Here is a 17,118-nt window from a genome sequence, read left to right as displayed (position 1 = left end):
AGGAACAGGCAAGACAAAGAGAGGGGGGATTGAGACCACCAAGGACCCCAAAGCAGCCCGTGACACCTTTTGGAACTCTCCCTCAGCAGGTGGTGCATGCCCCAGTCTTGCATGAGACATGAAGAATTCCCTTCCTGGGGAGAGATCTGGGTTTTCCAAACCTAATATGAATCTACATAACCTGAGGAACTTTTTTTTCTGTGGGTTCCCATCCCCAAAGGATCAAGACTGTGACCATCTCTCTGACCAAGGGGCATCAAAATGACAACACTCAAGTCTCATCACTAGATCCATGGGTGGTGTTACGTTCCCACTATCTTCCCTTACCTGTTCCCTTTCTTTCTTTTTCTTATGTATTTTCTTCGTGACATTTTTACACTTTTATTAAAAAGAATCAAACCACCACCATCCTTTCCACTGCAATTAAACTACTTTAAAATAAACCTCCCACATCTATACACTGGGCACTCTGTGTTGTTCCACTCTAATTACAGAATCACAGAATATTCAGGGTTGGAGGGAGCTCTGGAGATCACCCAGCCAAGGCAGGGCCACCCAGAGCAGTGACACAGAACACATCCAGGTGGGTCTGGAATGTCTCCAGAGAGGGAACTCTGTGTCTACCTGGGCAGCTGTTCAGAGCTCTGCCACCTCTAACATAAAGAAATTCTTCCTCAGGTTGAGTTGAAACTCCTTGTGTTTTATTTTACAGCTATTGCTCCTCATGCTGATGCTGAGCATCACTGAGCAGTCTGGCACCATCCTCTGACACCCGCATGGGATATAATTATATAGATCGATGAGATCTCTCAGTCCTCTCTTCTCCAGACTAAACAAGCCCAGCTCCCGCAGTCACCCCAAGGCGTTTACTAAGAAATATAAATTCCGTGATATATTTACAAAAAAGATCCACAGCTCCCCTGGCTCCGGTGCTGCGGAGGGCGGTGGCGGCGGGCCCGTGGACGGGGAAGGGGACACAGAGCGGTGCTACTGGCAGCCCGCGGCAGCAGCTCCAAAGCTTTCTCCTCACTCTGTCACTTCCTCTTTTCCTCCCTTCCTTCCCGGTCCCGACGCATGTGCGGATCCCGGCCCAGCGCCGCCGTTCCGCGGCCGCCCGCCCCTCAGCGCCCGCCCTCAGCGCCGCCCCTCAGCGTCCGCCCGCCTCTCCGCGCCTTCCCCTCAGCTCCGCCGTTCCACGCCCGCCCCTCAGCGCCGCCCTTCAGAGTCCGCCCGCCTCTCCGCGCCTTCCCCTCAGCGCCGCCGTTCCACGCCCGCCCCTCAGCGCCCGCCCTCAGCGCCGCAGTTCCGCGGCCGCGCTCCCCACGTGTGGCCGCCATGCGCTTCGCGTACCGGGTGAGCGCGGGCCGGGGGGCAGCCCCCGATCCCTTCACCATCTCTCCATTATCTCCCCCGATCCCCAGCCCCTCTAACGCTGCCCCTTCCTGCCCCCGCAGTTCTCCGGCCTGCTGGGCACCGTGTACCGCCGCGGCAACCTCAGCTTCACCCGCGATGGCAACTCGCTCATCAGCCCCGTCGGCAACAGGATCTCCCTCTTCGACCTCAAGAAGTGAGAGCGGGGAAGGGCCTGGCGCTGCCAGCGCGGGGGTTTCGGGGGGAATAAAGCTCTGAGCGGGTTTTGGAGCACAACCCATAGGGCTCCCCGGGATGCTCGGCCTGCCAAAATGTCCTGGAAAGAGTCTGCTTTAGCATTAAAAGGGAGAGGCCTGCCTAGTGGGATAGCTGTCACGCTGTTGTGCGGGTACACCCGTGTGGAGAATAGCAGAGGAATTATGTAAAGGTGTATTTCAGAGGAAAAAAAAAAGGAGAAAGAGGTTTGTGTTTGATTTAGTTGTATGGTTTCTTTGTGTGATTCTGTCTTGTATATAACAAAACTTAGAGCATCGTCAGCCTTTCCTGTGTGCCAGAGTTGTGACTGATGCTCCTGTGCCTGCATTCCAGTCAGGAGCCTGTCTCTTATGCAGAATTACCATCCTGGGCTGGAAGGATCATCGAGTCCAACTCCTGCCCCTGCACAGAGCAACCCAGTTGTTGTTCATGGATTGTGACAGCTCAAGAAAGTTGTGGGGGTTTTACATCCAAATTATGTCTGTTTTCTTAACAGGTATCAAACCATATTTCATTGAGACTAAAGGTGTTCTTCCTGCATTTTACTGTTCTGTGCTTTTGTTGCAGTAACAAGTGTGAGACATTGCCCTTGGCTACACGGCTCAATATTGTGTGCGTGGGGCTCTCTCCAGATGGAAGCCTTGCCATTCTAGTTGATGAAGGTACTTGCACAAATAGATGTCTGTTTTGTAAAAGAATTCTGTAAAAATGCAGCCTTGAGAAGAGGAAATCTGTATTGTTAGGTGTTCAGCCTTAACACTAAATTAAAAGTGGTCTGCTTTAAAAATTACGTTAGAATTTTTGGGGAAGGTATCTTTATTTACAGAACTTAAAAATAACTTCTTTACAGAATAATGTCTCATAATTTGGATTGTATTTTTTTATTTTAATAATATTAAGCACACTGTCTTGAAAAGTTTTAGCCCCTCCTCTTTAAGAAAAGAAGGTATGCTAGGGTTATGATTTCTTTGGGAACTCAATTATTCTCATGATCCTTTTTTTCTGCCCTTACAGAGGGAGCTGCCTTGCTTGTGAGTTTGATTGGGAAGTGTGTGATACACCAGTTTTATTTTCACAAGCCAGTTCACAGTGTCAGCTTTTCCCCTGATGGCAAGTAAGTAGAGAGTGCATGCTTTAGAACAAAACAGGAGGAGTTGCCCCTAGAATAAACTGGTTGTGATTATGAAGACATCCTGATCAATCTGCGAATGTTTCCTATGCATGAGTGTAGGGGAGATTTTGAGCTGATCAGAGTCACTTTATCTGTAAAGTTGAGAGGGGTAGAAAAGAAAAGCAAAGCCTTGGAAATAAAATATCCTGGTTTGGGTGTTCAGACTTTTCCTTCTGCAGCTTGGAGAATAAGAATATCATTATTCAACTTCAGTGGTTTTTACTGAAGGTTTCTCTTTTATAATGCTAAAGTGGGGGGTAATACCAATCTGCAAATACTTTGTTTTTTGTTCAAAAGCAATCCATTTTCATTGTTTCAGTAGTGCAGGAACCTTTAAATTATTGTATTGTATCATTGTATTGCAACCTGTACTGAACAGTTGTTTGCTTTATCAGCTTTGTGTGCAATTATGTCTTTTTCCCCCTTTTTATGCCAGGAAATTTGTGGTTACAAAAGACAATCTTGCTTACCTCTACCATGCTCCTGGGAAGAAAAGAGAATTTAATGCATTTGTTCTGGACAAAACCTACTATGGCCCATATGATGAAACAACTTGTATTGACTGGACAGATGATTCCAAGTGAGTTGTTAAACTGAAGCACTGTCTAGCTGCACATGTTGATATTTGAATGTAGGTTGCAGTCCCATTTTCTTTCCTCTGAAGTATTGTACTAGCTTTAAAAATTCTGTCTTTAATTAGAAAATATAATTAGGCAGACCAGAAAGTATAAAAATGCATATATTGGGGATCAGCAGTGGATTCTTGCTTGAAAACGCATAGTAATTCATAAAAGGAACATATCCTAGTAATGTGTGATTGGCCTTTTAAATGTGTTTAACCCTTTCTGTCTCTGCTACAGTCACCACCCTCAGCTTACAACTCTGTTGTTTGTAAAATAAAGTGGTGACTTGTGGATTTGAGCTCAGAATATTCTCCAGCCAGTGAAGAGTTTTGCAGTCCAGTATTCCAACTGGAACCTGCCTTTTCTTTTGCAGGTGCTTTGCAGTGGGGAGCAAGGATATGTCTACATGGGTGTTTGGAGCAGAACGATGGGCAAACTTGATCTACTACTCTCTTGGAGGCCATAAGGATGTCATAGTAGCCTGCTTTTTTGAAGAGAACAGCCTAGATGTATGTATAATCATACAACATGCATGAATTTTAATATTAAAGGATTTGAAGCAGAATCTTATCTGTAGGTGACTGTTTTGACAGTATCTCAGATTTTAGAAACTACAGAAGTGTCTCTTGATTGCTCTGCCATAATTGTGTGTTTAAATTTGCTCCCCCAAAACATTATAGCTTTAACTATAAAAAAAATTATTTAGCTTAGCAGTAATGCTGACTGGTATTCAAGTTGCCTTTGGTCCTTGCAAAATTTTTCTGAGGGCAGGCAAAATAATTCACCAGTCCTCAGGACAAGTAAAACTTCCAGTTCAAAATATCTTGGATTCTATCCTGAGAATAGAATGCACACTTGCTAACCCTTCTGCAAGTCCATATTCATATTTTTGCAGAGCACAGAGCATGGGTATTGGACAGTAATAATTTGTGTGTTTGTATTCTAGCTGTACACAATTAGCCAGGATGCAGCTCTGTGTGTGTGGCAGTGTGACACTGAGCTGGATGGTTTGAAGCCCATGCCCCCTAAAGATGCAGCAAAGGAAAAGAAGGCAGCAGAAGATGATGAAGAGCTGCTGGAAGAGCCAAAGGGTGAAGAAATTCATGGGAAAGCTGATCCAAGTGAACAAGAGACTAGAAATAAAGTTAAATATTCACGTGTTGCAAAGTAAGTGGTTTTCAGTTATCAAAAATCGAAGTTGTAATGGGGATTTATTTTACTGGGCTCAGTATAAAATTGTCCAGGATTTAGAAATTTACTGCAGATCCCATTTTAAGTAGTTCTGGTAGAACTCCTGTCTGTCTTACCTTGATTATGTGATGGGCACTACCTTTCACCTTCAGAATAACAGCTGTTATTTTTGACAATATAAGAAATACTGGCTCATTGTGTGCTATTTTGGCTCATCAGCCTCTTTGGTGAGCTGCTTAGAGATGCAGCTCTAGCAACAACATACTGTTCTTTACCATTCACCTTTTTTTTTTTGTTTCTTGGGTGCCAGGTATTTTTTCAATAAAGAGGGAGATTTTAATAACCTGACAGCTGCAGCCTATCACAAGAAAACACACCTTTTAGTCACTGGTTTTGCCTCTGGAATCTTTCACCTCCACGAGCTTCCAGATTTCAATCTGATCCACTCCTTGAGGTGAGATTTGGGGTTGTCACCATATTTGGTTTGGATTTTGTGGGGGAAGGGAAGTGGGTTTCATGTTTGTTTAACTGAAAACACATCATGTTAAGCTGTGAAAGATGAATAAAAAGAGCACAAAAATCTTAAAACATGACTATCTATTTAATACTGCAATTTCTGGAAAGGCAAAACCATAAATTTGTGTAGTAAACACCATATAATTCCTCTCCTTATTTTGGAAAAGTGAGATCTGAATAAGGAATTTACTCAGGACTCATGGTTATTGGCTATAGACTTCTTTAATTGTGTTCATTTTAATATTTTCAGTTTCTTTGTAGAAAATATTAGCTGGAAAGTTCTGCATATGTAAAATTATCTGTAAATTGTGTCTAAGTTGAGAAATCAAATCAGTTTCTTTTCCATAGCTGTAGGATGCCTGCTAAACAATTTCTATGTACAAAACCCCCTGTTTTATTTTCTTAAACTTAGGGAGTTTTACTCTCTGTTGGCAAGCACATCTTTGGGTTGCAGGTACTCTGCCTTCCTTCTGAATAAGGAATATTTGATGGTTTGGAGTGGAATAAAGGAATTAATTTTGTGATTTTTGATGTTACAGTGGTACAGAAGTTCAGTAAAACAATCAACAATTTGCTTGAACGGCATTAATAAATATTAGACTTGAAGTTTTATCACACAGGTTTGTTTATTGGTTAATTCTCTTACTTTAGTATTTCAGACCAGAGGATAGCTTCTATTTCTATCAACTGCACTGGTGACTGGATTGCTTTTGGATGTTCAGGTTTGTCGGGTTGTTTTTTATTCTGTATTCATTGGAAAAATAAGGAATGGGGTGGGCATGAGGCCCAAATTCTTCTTGCTAATTTTGACTCCAAAGGTTAAATAATTGATAGTCTCATATCTGTGGTATCTAGGTATAGTAAAGCAGCTATCACTAATGAATCTATCACAGAATACTGATGATTCAGGAAAGTATTTTGCTAATACAGGAAAAAAGAGTATTTTATATAGGAAAGCTCTAACAGAGCTAGAGTTAGGGAGAGCCCAGATCCATTGTAGTTAATTTCTGCTTTCATTCTGGGCTATTCTCTCTTCATTTGCCACATGTTGCCCATGCCATTTTAGAAACATGCCTGGATGTTCCAGCATTCCCACCCTGCCCATAATGGTTTGCATGAAACCCAGAATTTTACTCTTATATGCAGCCCTGCTTTTCTTTCTCGTTTATCAACTGGTTGATACCATTGTTGTTGTAGTATTGAAAACATTGTTCCAAGTTACAGCTCATGGAGGAAAATTTTGGGGAAATTGCCTTGAAGTTGTAAAAGGAAAAAGCTCTTATTAGGACTGAAAGATGCAGAATTCAGCCTGGTTTTTTTGCAGAAATTAACCTTTGGGATTTTTAAACCCACTTGACACTGTGTGTTTTGTGACTTGCAATAGCAAAGTCATTGTGTTGATAATTGTGGTTAATCCTGCTGTGCTTACAGGTCTGGGTCAGCTCCTGGTGTGGGAATGGCAGAGTGAGTCCTACGTGCTGAAGCAGCAGGGCCATTTCAACAGCATGGTTTCCTTGGCATATTCTCCAGATGGACAGTACATAGTCACTGGAGGGGAGGATGGCAAGGTAAGTGAGGCACTATTGCTGGAATATCAATTTTTAACAATGTACTAAAAAAGCAGCTTGACTTCCCATTTTATGTAGACAGCTCTGTTACTGTAGCTAGTACTTGTTTTTCTTATTAAAAAGTCATACATTTTTATCCCTTAAATGTTTTGATTTTTCTCTCTAGAGCATATATATTTTGCTTTGTTACTACATGTGGCTGCAAATTGCATGACTTACACTTTCAAGCAGATAGTTTTTAAATTATTATAGGTCCAGTCACCATAAACACAAAAATATCTAATTCATTAAGTGTTAATTTATTTGTGGTTCTTTGATATTTTGGGATGAATGAACTTCAGCCACCCAACTTCTTCTCTTTTAATAATTGTTTTTCGATATGAAATTAATTTCAAATTATTTATAAAAGTGTATTTTTTTTTTAAATGTACCATTCCAGAAGCTTGTTATTTACAAGAAAAATTAACTTCTCATGGATGACTTGCATTGAAATGATAGGCTGTGTGTGCAGGTAGTTTTATTTTAAAAGATGTCTTGCCACAATGTCTTGGCACATAAATGGGACAATAGTAGCTTTTAATTTCCTCTCAAAACTTTTAAATGACAGAAAAAGATCTGCCACTTCATGGTTTCTGCCATTCAGGATGAAAATTGGCCAAAACCGAGAAGTCTCAAACTGCAGAAAGTTAAATGCATAACATTTTCGCTCAGGGAAAAAAACAAAACAACCCAACTGAAATATCATCTCAATTGTAACTTCTGTAATGGCTTCAGAGTTGGTTTTCAATTTGACTCCTGTCTTACTTGACAGTATTAGCTTGGAAGCTCCAGATGCTCACCAAGTGTAACTTACCTTTAAATGTAACTTTGTTTCAACTATCCAACTTGGATTGTATCAACTATCTCCACTTGGATTTTTATGTTGCAAAGTGTATTAAGAGGTTTAGTGATAAGCAGTAGCCTCTTCACTGCTATTACTGAAAATCTTTTATGCCATTGCAGAGTTCTAGATTTTGGTTTTCTTTACTCTGCTGCTGCCTTACCCTTATTTTCTCTCTTTACTGACAATGGAGATTCTAAGAATTCTTTTTTTTGTGTCCTGCAGGTGAAAGTGTGGAACACTTCAAGCAGCTTTTGTTTTGTCACCTTTACAGAACACAACAGTGGTGTAACTGCTGTAGCTTTCACTTCCACTGGTTACGTTGTTCTGAGTGCTTCCCTCGATGGAACAGTTCGTGCCTTTGATCTGCACAGGTAACTGCATGAAAGCTTTTGTCTCTCATTTAGTCCTCAGCTTTCACACTCCCCCCAAAACACAGCAACTGCTGATTGCTTGTTTGAAGTCTCAAAGGTGAGCAGCACTGCCTTACTGACTTGGTTCAGCCTTTGATTTAAATTTAGGTACTAATTAGGAATGCTGTTAGTCCATCGAGTTTCTGTGAAGAAAATTCTGGAAGAATTTCCGCAGAGAAGCTGGAAATCCAGGAAGATTATTGTCTTGCTTTACTCAAATGGGGAGAAGGCACCTGCCTAAGAACACTTTCCATAGAGTAATACAGCTGTGCACAGAACTGGGTGTGTAAACAAGCCCATGTTTCTAAAAATTGACACATGCTATTTAATACAAAAAAGCTCCTCATAGTATTTCTGTCTCTTATTTCTACAGAGGTTTTCATACTTCTTTTCAATCTTGTAATCATGCTGAGGCATCACATCTAATTTTACACAAACAGTATTTTTTCTGTTCATAGCTTAGAAGTCTTTACAAAAAGAAAACGATCTCCTTTTGTAAATAAACTTGTTAAACACAGGTTGAAATCTACCTAAAATATTCTCATAATTTCTTTTCACCTCTTCACAGGTACCGGAATTTCCGTACCTTTACGTCTCCTCGACCAAGTCAGTTCTCCTGTTTAGCTGTGGACTCCAGTGGTGAGATTGTGGCAGCTGGTTCCCAGGATTCCTTTGAAATATTCATCTGGTCAATGCAGAGTGGGAGGCTGCTGGATGTAAGGACTTAGTGTTGGGAGGGCTTGAATTTAACACTCTGTGGAGTGTGTGATACTCAGCAACTTTGGGATTAGTCAGGGGATTTCAATACAACATGAAGTGTTTTGTTATATTTATATTCGAAACTGGAGCTACACTATGTTGCTCTCAGAATTTTTTTTTTAATTAATTGCATGGAGATCCCCCTGAATTTGTGTGGAAAATAGTTTTTTAAGTTTTTGAGTAATAAACTCTTTCTTGTGATGAAGTAACACCAGTGTTGATGACCTACAGAGACACAAGAGTCTTTCCTTGTTCAGAGATATTCTTTTCTGCATATTTTCTGCAGGTGATGCAGAAAGTTTAGTTGCTATATTAAGACTGATACAGATTTCATGAAGGGTTTTTCTGGAGCAGATCAGGGGCATGATTTTTCAATTATTTTTTGAATTCTTAAGCATTTCTATACATCTTATACAAGTAGAAGAGCTCAGTGATTCATGCACTTGATTTGGCACAACCATGGAATACAGATCACTTCAGTAACTCAGGATATACCTGACTGGATCTCCAGAGTTTTGAGTTTTGTTTCTTTCCTTGATAATTTTTTTGAGGAGTGGAGCTCCATGAAATTAAAATCTCTGTTACTCTTATTCTCAGTTTTTATTTTTGTTTTTGTTCTGAAGTGTTACCAGCTGCAGGAGATACTGAATTCTCAGAGCAATGACTTGTTTTTTTCACAGCTGATCTGACTGTTTTGAAAGGAGGGAGGAAAATGGTACACTGCATTCCTAAAGCGTGTGCATAGGAGTGATTGTAGATGCCTATATAGTGGTAACACATCAGGGAATTTTTTTAAAACTTGTGAAAATAAAAAGTTGAGAATCACTGGTGTGTATCATGTCCTGCATCCAAAAATGATCTTAAACATGTGTGGACAAGTCAGGCATGGTTTATTGACTGTATATGGAGTTTACTGAATGCAGACCACACAGATTTCAGTTTCTTTCACCTAATTCCAGGTGATTTTTTCTTCTTTTCTTAGGTCTTAGCAGGTCATGAGGGTCCCATCAGCAGCTTGTCCTTTAATCCAATGAAGTGTGTTCTAGCTAGTGCCTCTTGGGATAAGACTGTCAAATTATGGGATATGTTGGACAGCTGGAGAACTAAGGAGACATTTATGATGAACTCAGATGGTAATTTGTTTTATTTCTCTTATCAAATATAAAAATACTATGTAAAAAATGTTAATAACAACAGAACATGTCAAATACAAAGAGACTCATTCATGGAAATTGATATCAAAAGTTCAGATACTTCACTTTTGTACTTGGTTAACAGTGCAATAAATATTTTAATTTAGTTCTAGCTCAGCTTTATAATTAACTAAACATTTGTACGGAAAGAAGTACAGTCATACTTTTTACTGTTAATCTTTTTCTAATAGCTGAGATAAGATCTTAGAAAAAATAAGGGTGTTTTCTTAGAAAAGCATCTGACTGCATTTTGAATTGTTATTAAATTCTTCACAGTTCTTGTTGTTGCCTTCCGTCCTGACGGCAAGGAGCTGGCAGTTGCTGCTTTGAATGGCCAGATAACGTTCTGGGATCATGAAAATGCAGTGCAGACTGGCTCCATCGAGGGCAGGCACGATCTCCAGATGGGGAGGAAGGAGCTGGATAAAATAACAGCCAAGCAGTCAGCCAAGGGCAAGTACGTCCAGGGGGCTGCAGTGACAGGAGGGTGCCACTGGGTTACTTCTAAATTGTCTTTCCATTTGTTTTCTGCATGAAGATTTCAGAGTCCATCTGCTGTTCAGATATTTCTGATGCTGGATTTTAAAAGACTGCCTGACATCTAGATACCTCCATTTTGTAGTTGGCTGTGCTCTCTCACTGCATCATTCTGAGCACATGTTCTTTCTCATCAGTTATGAACTGGGGTTGCCAACATAATATTAAGTTCTCAGGCCAAGTAGTTAATTTATTATGGGTTAGGTTTTTAAGTAGATACCTTCCTACAGAAATACTACTATACAACCACTAGTATGTAGAAACTATTATGTTTTTTAAAGAAGGTAATTTAAGTGTGGGGTTTATTACCTGTTACTATGCAAGTTAAAGGCAAGTTGAATTTGTGTGCTCTCAGAAAGTATATCAGAAATGTTTTATTCTTCTCTTCCCCCCCCCCTTTTTTTTCATATTGCTTTCAGTCAAAACAAATTTAAAAAAAAAACTTTTTGAAAGAAAGCAGTATTTTTTATTGGTGAGCTCTCAACCATGTCTTTCAAATATGCCATGGCATAGGTTTTTCAGTAGTTCTTCTGACTGTTTTTTAATGTTGTGCATGGTGTAGTTGAGAGCTCATTGACTGAGCTGTCTCAGATTTCAAAGTATGGAAGTATTTCAAAAAGCTGTTGAAGTTCTAAATTGTCTGTGATTCATAGTAAGGCACCAAATGCTTTGTAGTAAATTTGTGTGTGAAGTACACAACATGTGAATGAAGATCTCCATTTCTTCCATGGAGTGCTTATTCTCTAAGTCTTCACATTGTACTCATGTCTTCTAGCTCAGATGTGACAGTGAAACTAAACTGCTTTCTCTTTTTTTGTACCAGATCTTTTACAACTCTGTGCTACTCAGCAGATGGTCAATCTATTCTGGCAGGTGGATTGTCAAAATTCGTCTGTATATATAATGTCAAGGAACAGGTTCTTATGAAAAAATTCGAAATTTCATGCAACCATTCTTTAGATGCAATGGAGGTATGTGAGCACAGGAGTCTTTTTTTCATTTCTTCACCCCCACAAGACTTTGGTTTTGGCATAACATCTCATTAAGAGTGATTCATTAATGTTTTTTTTAAGAATGGGTTTATTTTTGTGCAAGAGAGGGGGAAGGAAATATTCCTCTTGGAACAGAATTAATTCCTGAAACTCTTGCCAGATTTGTAGTGTGCTTGTGTTGAATGAGCACAACTCTCAAGCATACTAAGTTAGTTGGCACTAGACTTAAAATGGAAGCGAACATTTAAATTACCATCATTTTGCACTGAGCTAACTCCCTGCATGTCAGTTTGTGTTAACAAAGAAATGAAGGATTTTTTTTTTGTGGACACAGAGAAACATCACTGACCTTTATAAGTTCTCTCTTTCTGAATATTCCAAATGCCAAACTAAATTCCTTCAAAAGTAAAGTGAATGATGAAAAACATCAAAAGGAAAAAAAATTCCAGTAACTCTTTCCACCATCCCTTTACCAGGAAGAATGATTATAGTTCCTTTGTTCATGTCAGGCTGTATCTGACTGTGGTGCCAAATATCCTTCTTTGTAGCAGTGGTTTATGAGCTGGAGTAGCTCAACATTTGGCTTGAAAGAAAGTGAACCAGCTGAAACAGAATCCTGGAGGAAATGGGTATTTAAATACTCACATTGTGAAGTCCCTAAAATCTCATTTGCAGTGTTCTGGCCACACAGCCCTTGCATTAGCACAGTGCAGTTATGGAACCTGCAGGACAGAAAGAGCAGGGCTGCAGTGAAGAAGCAAACAGTGCATCTCTGGAATAGAACAAAGTTATAATAATGTGAAACCACAGTCTAAACTGAGGTCTGCCGTTTGAGAAGAGATTCAGTGCAGTGAATGGAACTTGCATGTTTTTCCAGGAATACTTAGATCGGAGAAAAATGACTGAATTTGGCAGCATGGCTCTGATTGATGAAGGGGGTGGAGGTGACGAAGGTGTTGCCATCCCTCTTCCTGGAGTAAAAAGAGGTATGGCTTTGCTCTCGTTTCTGCTTTTATGTGCATCAGAACCTTTGGCACAGATAAGAAGGGCTTGATTTGTTGAGCTCAGTTTTAACATCAGGATTACAAAATTTGGTCCCATCACTTAAGATGTAGTGGATTACTCTTGGACATGGACTGTGCCTTCCTTACCCAGTCTTTATTCTGCCAGGTTTTACCATGCAGCACATTATTTAATGGTAACATCATAGTCAGAGCTGATAACTACTAGACTGTGAACTTGTGGTGAATATGTTAAATCACTTCTAAATTTCTCCTTTAGGTGACATGAGCTATCGACACTTTAAACCAGAAATAAGGGTGACTTGTGTGCGATTCTGTCCTACAGGTTGGTATCAACAATTAATTTAGGATTTTTTTTACTCCATATTAAAAAAAAAAAGAGTACTAGAGTACTAGAGGATTATCATTACTCTTCTGTTTCCATTCTAGAACCCCTCTCTTTTTTGTTAAATATTGTTACTCCTCTTCTAGGACGAAGCTGGGCAGCCACCACCACAGAGGGTCTCCTGCTCTATTCGCTGGACTCTGGGGTAATTTTTGATCCTTTTGAGCTGGATATTGATGTCACACCCAGCAATATACGCAAAACGCTGAGTCAGAAGGAATTCACTCTGGCTATTGTCATGGCCTTCAAGCTGAATGAAAAGAAATTAATTCAGGAGGTCATAGAGGCTGTCCCTAGCAGTGAAGGTGAGTGGATCTGCCATGATCTGCTGAGCTATCTGCAAACAGACATGTGCAAGCCAAAATAAGTTGAGGTGTAAAAGTAGATGTTAGTGTTAATTTATGTTTTGATTTTACCAATCTACTTCATGCTCCTTTAGTGACTCTTCTGCATGGAATTTGGTCAGGCCTAGATGTGCAGGCAGAATTTTTGGATGTCATTTCTCAGAAGCAGTTGTTGTTGGAATGGCACATCAAGTTTAACCCAAGTTAGCACTGTGCCTGTGTGATGAAAACCATTAACCAGTAACCAGAATGTCATCAGCAGTTTGAGGAAACTGGTGAATCTTGTCTGTTGAGCACTTGTGGCCCATATCAGGAGTACTGTGCCTAGTTCTGGGACTGACAGCACAAGAAAAGTCATTAATACTCCAGAACATCTGGTGGAGGGCTTAGAAAATGATTGGAAGGCCAGAGTACAACTGAGGAGAGGCTGTTGCAATCCAGTGTTAACAGGATGATTGTGTGCCTGTTTCTTTAGCAAAAGCTATTTTTGAGAGTGGATTATTATAATTAGGTCATTTAGTTATATGTGAGATTATTTTGGGTGCTTCTAAATTGTGTTTCTTTGTGCTGTGCAGTTGCTAACAGAATTCAGACACTTCCTGTGTGGGCAGGTGACTTTACTGACTTTTCAAGTATCACTTCATGCCTGGTTGTTGTGCATAACTAGTTCCACTGAATACAGAAATTTGAATGAAGTCAGAAGCAGTAACAATAAAATCTGTTACTTAAGAAAAGAGGAAGAAAGGGTGGAAGTAAAAATTCTGAAGGAGAGCTGCCTGGGGAGAGTTCTCTGCTAGGAGAAAGAATTTGGAGAGCAGTTAATTTCTTGCTTTTAAATACAGTAGTGTTTGGAAGGTTCAAAGAAGGAACATTTGTCCCCTGAGAGACTGTGGTACTGTACCCTGAAGTACAGTACTATATACCCACCACATGCCAAAATGCTGCTTTCTTCTCTTCCCCCTTACACTTTCCTGTGGTCTCTTATGTTATTCCAAATAGTAACTCAACTCTATTGAATGTTTATGGGCTTTTTTTCCTTTTTGCACAGTTGATGTTGTCTGCTCATCACTGCCAGACCTGTATGTGGAGAAGTTACTGGAGTTCCTGGCCTCTGCATTTGAGACCTCTTGTCACTTGGAGTTCTATCTTATTTGGGCTCATAAGTTGCTTATGCTGCATGGACAGAAGCTAAAAACAAAGTGAGATCCCATGAAAGTCAAAATGCTGACAAGGATATTAAAATTAAAAACCTGTTAGTTCAAGGCTTTTACTTAACATTTACTGACATTCTAGATAATGTCTAAAATTAGAACTCTTCAGTGTTACAACTTCTGTACTTATGATAAAAGTTACAGTTTTGCTCTTAAAGGTCTAAAAATATTCTAAAAAGTGTGTATGACAGAATTGGAATACGTTAATGGATTTGAGAAGATATATTGCAGAAATATATTTCAAGTACAACAAATGAAAAATTTGCTTGAGTTGTTTAGACAGTAACTGCATAATGATTTCAAGAGTAATAGTAAGATTTTGGCAATTGTGTTTTTAAACAGTTATGCACCTTAAATGTAGATGTGCAGGTATTGATCGCATTTTTACAGACTTAGATTGTGATTATAGCTGGGTAGTACTCTGCCTTCCTACAGAATACTTCAGAACTGCACTGGCCTGATCTGTGGATTATATTCAGTCCACCTCTAATACGGAATTTTTGAACTTCTAGGAACAAAACCAGGCAAATTTACAAATTTAAAATAGGCTAAGCGAGAGGTAATCTGAGAAGGAGTCCTGCAATTTAAAAAACAGTTCATTGTGTAACTCTTCCTTTGCTTTAACATGGGTATTAATGTTTTAGTTATTGAAATGACTGGAACAAAATCTCTCCTTTTGTTCCTGCTAAAATAGAAGATGACAATTTAAAACAAACTTCCCCTTGTTCAGGAAGTCTTGTAGCATCTGAAAGGAACTGTCATTGCTGCAGCAAGCAGAATTAGCTCTTCAAGATGCAGTTGGACATTAGAAAAAATATTTCTTAAAATATATTACTTGTATTGAGTGTAATCATGGTGCGTAGAATCAAAAGCAGAGAGCTTTTGTTTCTTTAGGATTACCTTAAAAAGTTGGCATGGAAGTCGTATGCTTGTTAAAATCTTGAGAGTATAGAAAAGTCCTAGATTTCCTTATGTAAATATGAACTGCACTGCAAATGGCATGTTTTCTCCATCCAAGGTCAGTGAAGCTTCTCCCTGTGATTCAGTTCCTTCAGAAGAGCATCCAACGTCACTTTGAAGATGTTTCAAAACTGTATGTATTGTTACATTTGAAAGTTCAAATCAAAATCCTGGAGTGATTTGGGGGTGACAGTGTGCTGTTAAAACTTTTGAGACAGTCTTCTTTTAGAGTTGTTTTTATTTTAGGAGGAAAACAACATTTTCCTATTTATTTTTACAGCTGTGAGTGGAACATCTACAACATCAAATACGCCTTGGCCATTTCACAGCAGCGGGGCATGAAACGTCCGGCAGAGGAAACACCAGGGGATGAAGAAGAATTGGATTCTGACAGTGATTATCTTATGCAAGAAGCTCATAAGGATAACTTGAGTTCCTAATTACTCTTTGTAAGAGGGAGAAAACCTCAGACAGTATTTTATGCAGTGGTATTCACTGAGAATGAGTGGCCCTCATAGTGGCATCAGTTCCTAATGGTGTGATGGAGTTCTGTGGGAGGTAGTGATGGAAATGTAGGATATGGCATGGATGGCACTTTGCCTATTTCTGTTTGGCTGTAAACTTGACAGCATAGATTTCTTGCTTAACTGATTTCTTTTTCTAAATAATTCCCAATTTCTAGTAAGAAAACAAAAAAAGTGTTCTTAGTGAAGTTAAAAGTACGACTGGAAGAAGTTTGTTCTTTATTTAAAATGCTTTGCATATTAAGTGAATTTTATAGTGCAGTCTTGTCCTACGCTGGACTCTGAATTTTAGAAAGGATAAAAGAATTTTCTTAATTGGAAATGTACTGGTCTCAACTTGTTTTAAATATTGTTTTACTTGGAATTAATATGTACATATTTCTGGAACATTGTTTTCATACTTCTGTAACCTCCAAATGTGATGAGATTTCAATAATGAGGAGAAATGAGGACCTATATCAGAAACTATTGGAGAAAATTTACAGGGCTTTACAACTTGTGTCGAGGTTTGATTGATAGCTTTGAGATACCGCAGTAAAAATTTGTTTGGATATTACCAACTCAATAATGTAATTTAAACTGCAAGAGAATGTGTTACAAATATCATGGCTTGTTGGGTTTTTGGTTTTTTTTTTTTTTTGTTTTTTGTTTTTTTTTTTGTTATGAGAGCCCTTTCTTGTCTTTTTTTTAACGTTGTTTATTAACACATTAAAACCTGAAACTTTTGATTCCCTCTGTTTTTGTGAATTGATGGGAGAACTGGCTAATAAGAGTAAGGACCTGAATACAAAGAATTGGGTCTGTCCTTGTAATACTTTCAAGCCACATGCTGAAAGGGCTGCAGATATCACCAGTGATCCAGAATTGATTTTCTCAGCATATTCTGCTCCTCTGGATTTTCTGGCCACTTTTCACTGTTGGAATAGACAAGAGGTATAATTAAAGGTAACTGCAATGAGGTCTCCCCTCAGTCCCCTCCAGGATGAATAGTCCAAGTTCTCCACAGAGCTTCTCCTCAATGCCTTCACCATCTTCTCTGCCCTCCTCTGGGCACTCTGATAGTTTAATACCTTTCCTTTCAGCCTTTCATTCACCGGTCTGTCCATACATCCAGGATTGTCCCATCCCAGGAGCAGAATCCAGCACTTCCCAACTTCCTACACATGGTGATTGCCTATCTAATTTATCAGGGTCTCTCTGCAG

At 39.4% G+C, this 17,118-nt stretch overlaps 1 protein-coding gene across 1 annotated transcript; it reads left to right on the top strand.

Moving 5' to 3' along the window:
* Positions 1–1,227: 1,227 nt before the first annotated feature.
* Positions 1,228–16,645, top strand: PWP2 (PWP2 small subunit processome component). The gene is made up of 21 exons (XM_056499354.1): positions 1,228–1,353; positions 1,455–1,567; positions 2,194–2,288; positions 2,641–2,740; positions 3,234–3,377; positions 3,794–3,929; positions 4,367–4,587; positions 4,922–5,065; positions 5,779–5,849; positions 6,559–6,695; positions 7,801–7,949; positions 8,557–8,704; positions 9,730–9,880; positions 10,217–10,397; positions 11,301–11,448; positions 12,347–12,455; positions 12,751–12,816; positions 12,963–13,181; positions 14,269–14,419; positions 15,450–15,524; positions 15,672–16,645. Exons 1-21 carry the CDS (start codon positions 1,336–1,338, stop codon positions 15,829–15,831), a joined length of 2,736 nt encoding a protein of 911 aa, XP_056355329.1. The 5' UTR covers positions 1,228–1,335; the 3' UTR covers positions 15,832–16,645.
* Positions 16,646–17,118: the final 473 nt, after the last annotated feature.

The sequence above is a fragment of the Oenanthe melanoleuca genome, chromosome 1 (assembly GCF_029582105.1).
Source record: "Oenanthe melanoleuca isolate GR-GAL-2019-014 chromosome 1, OMel1.0, whole genome shotgun sequence".
Taxonomy (NCBI): domain Eukaryota; kingdom Metazoa; phylum Chordata; class Aves; order Passeriformes; family Muscicapidae; genus Oenanthe; species Oenanthe melanoleuca.
Note: the sequence above shows the minus strand (reverse complement) of the source record. Positions and strands in the feature narration are given on the sequence as shown.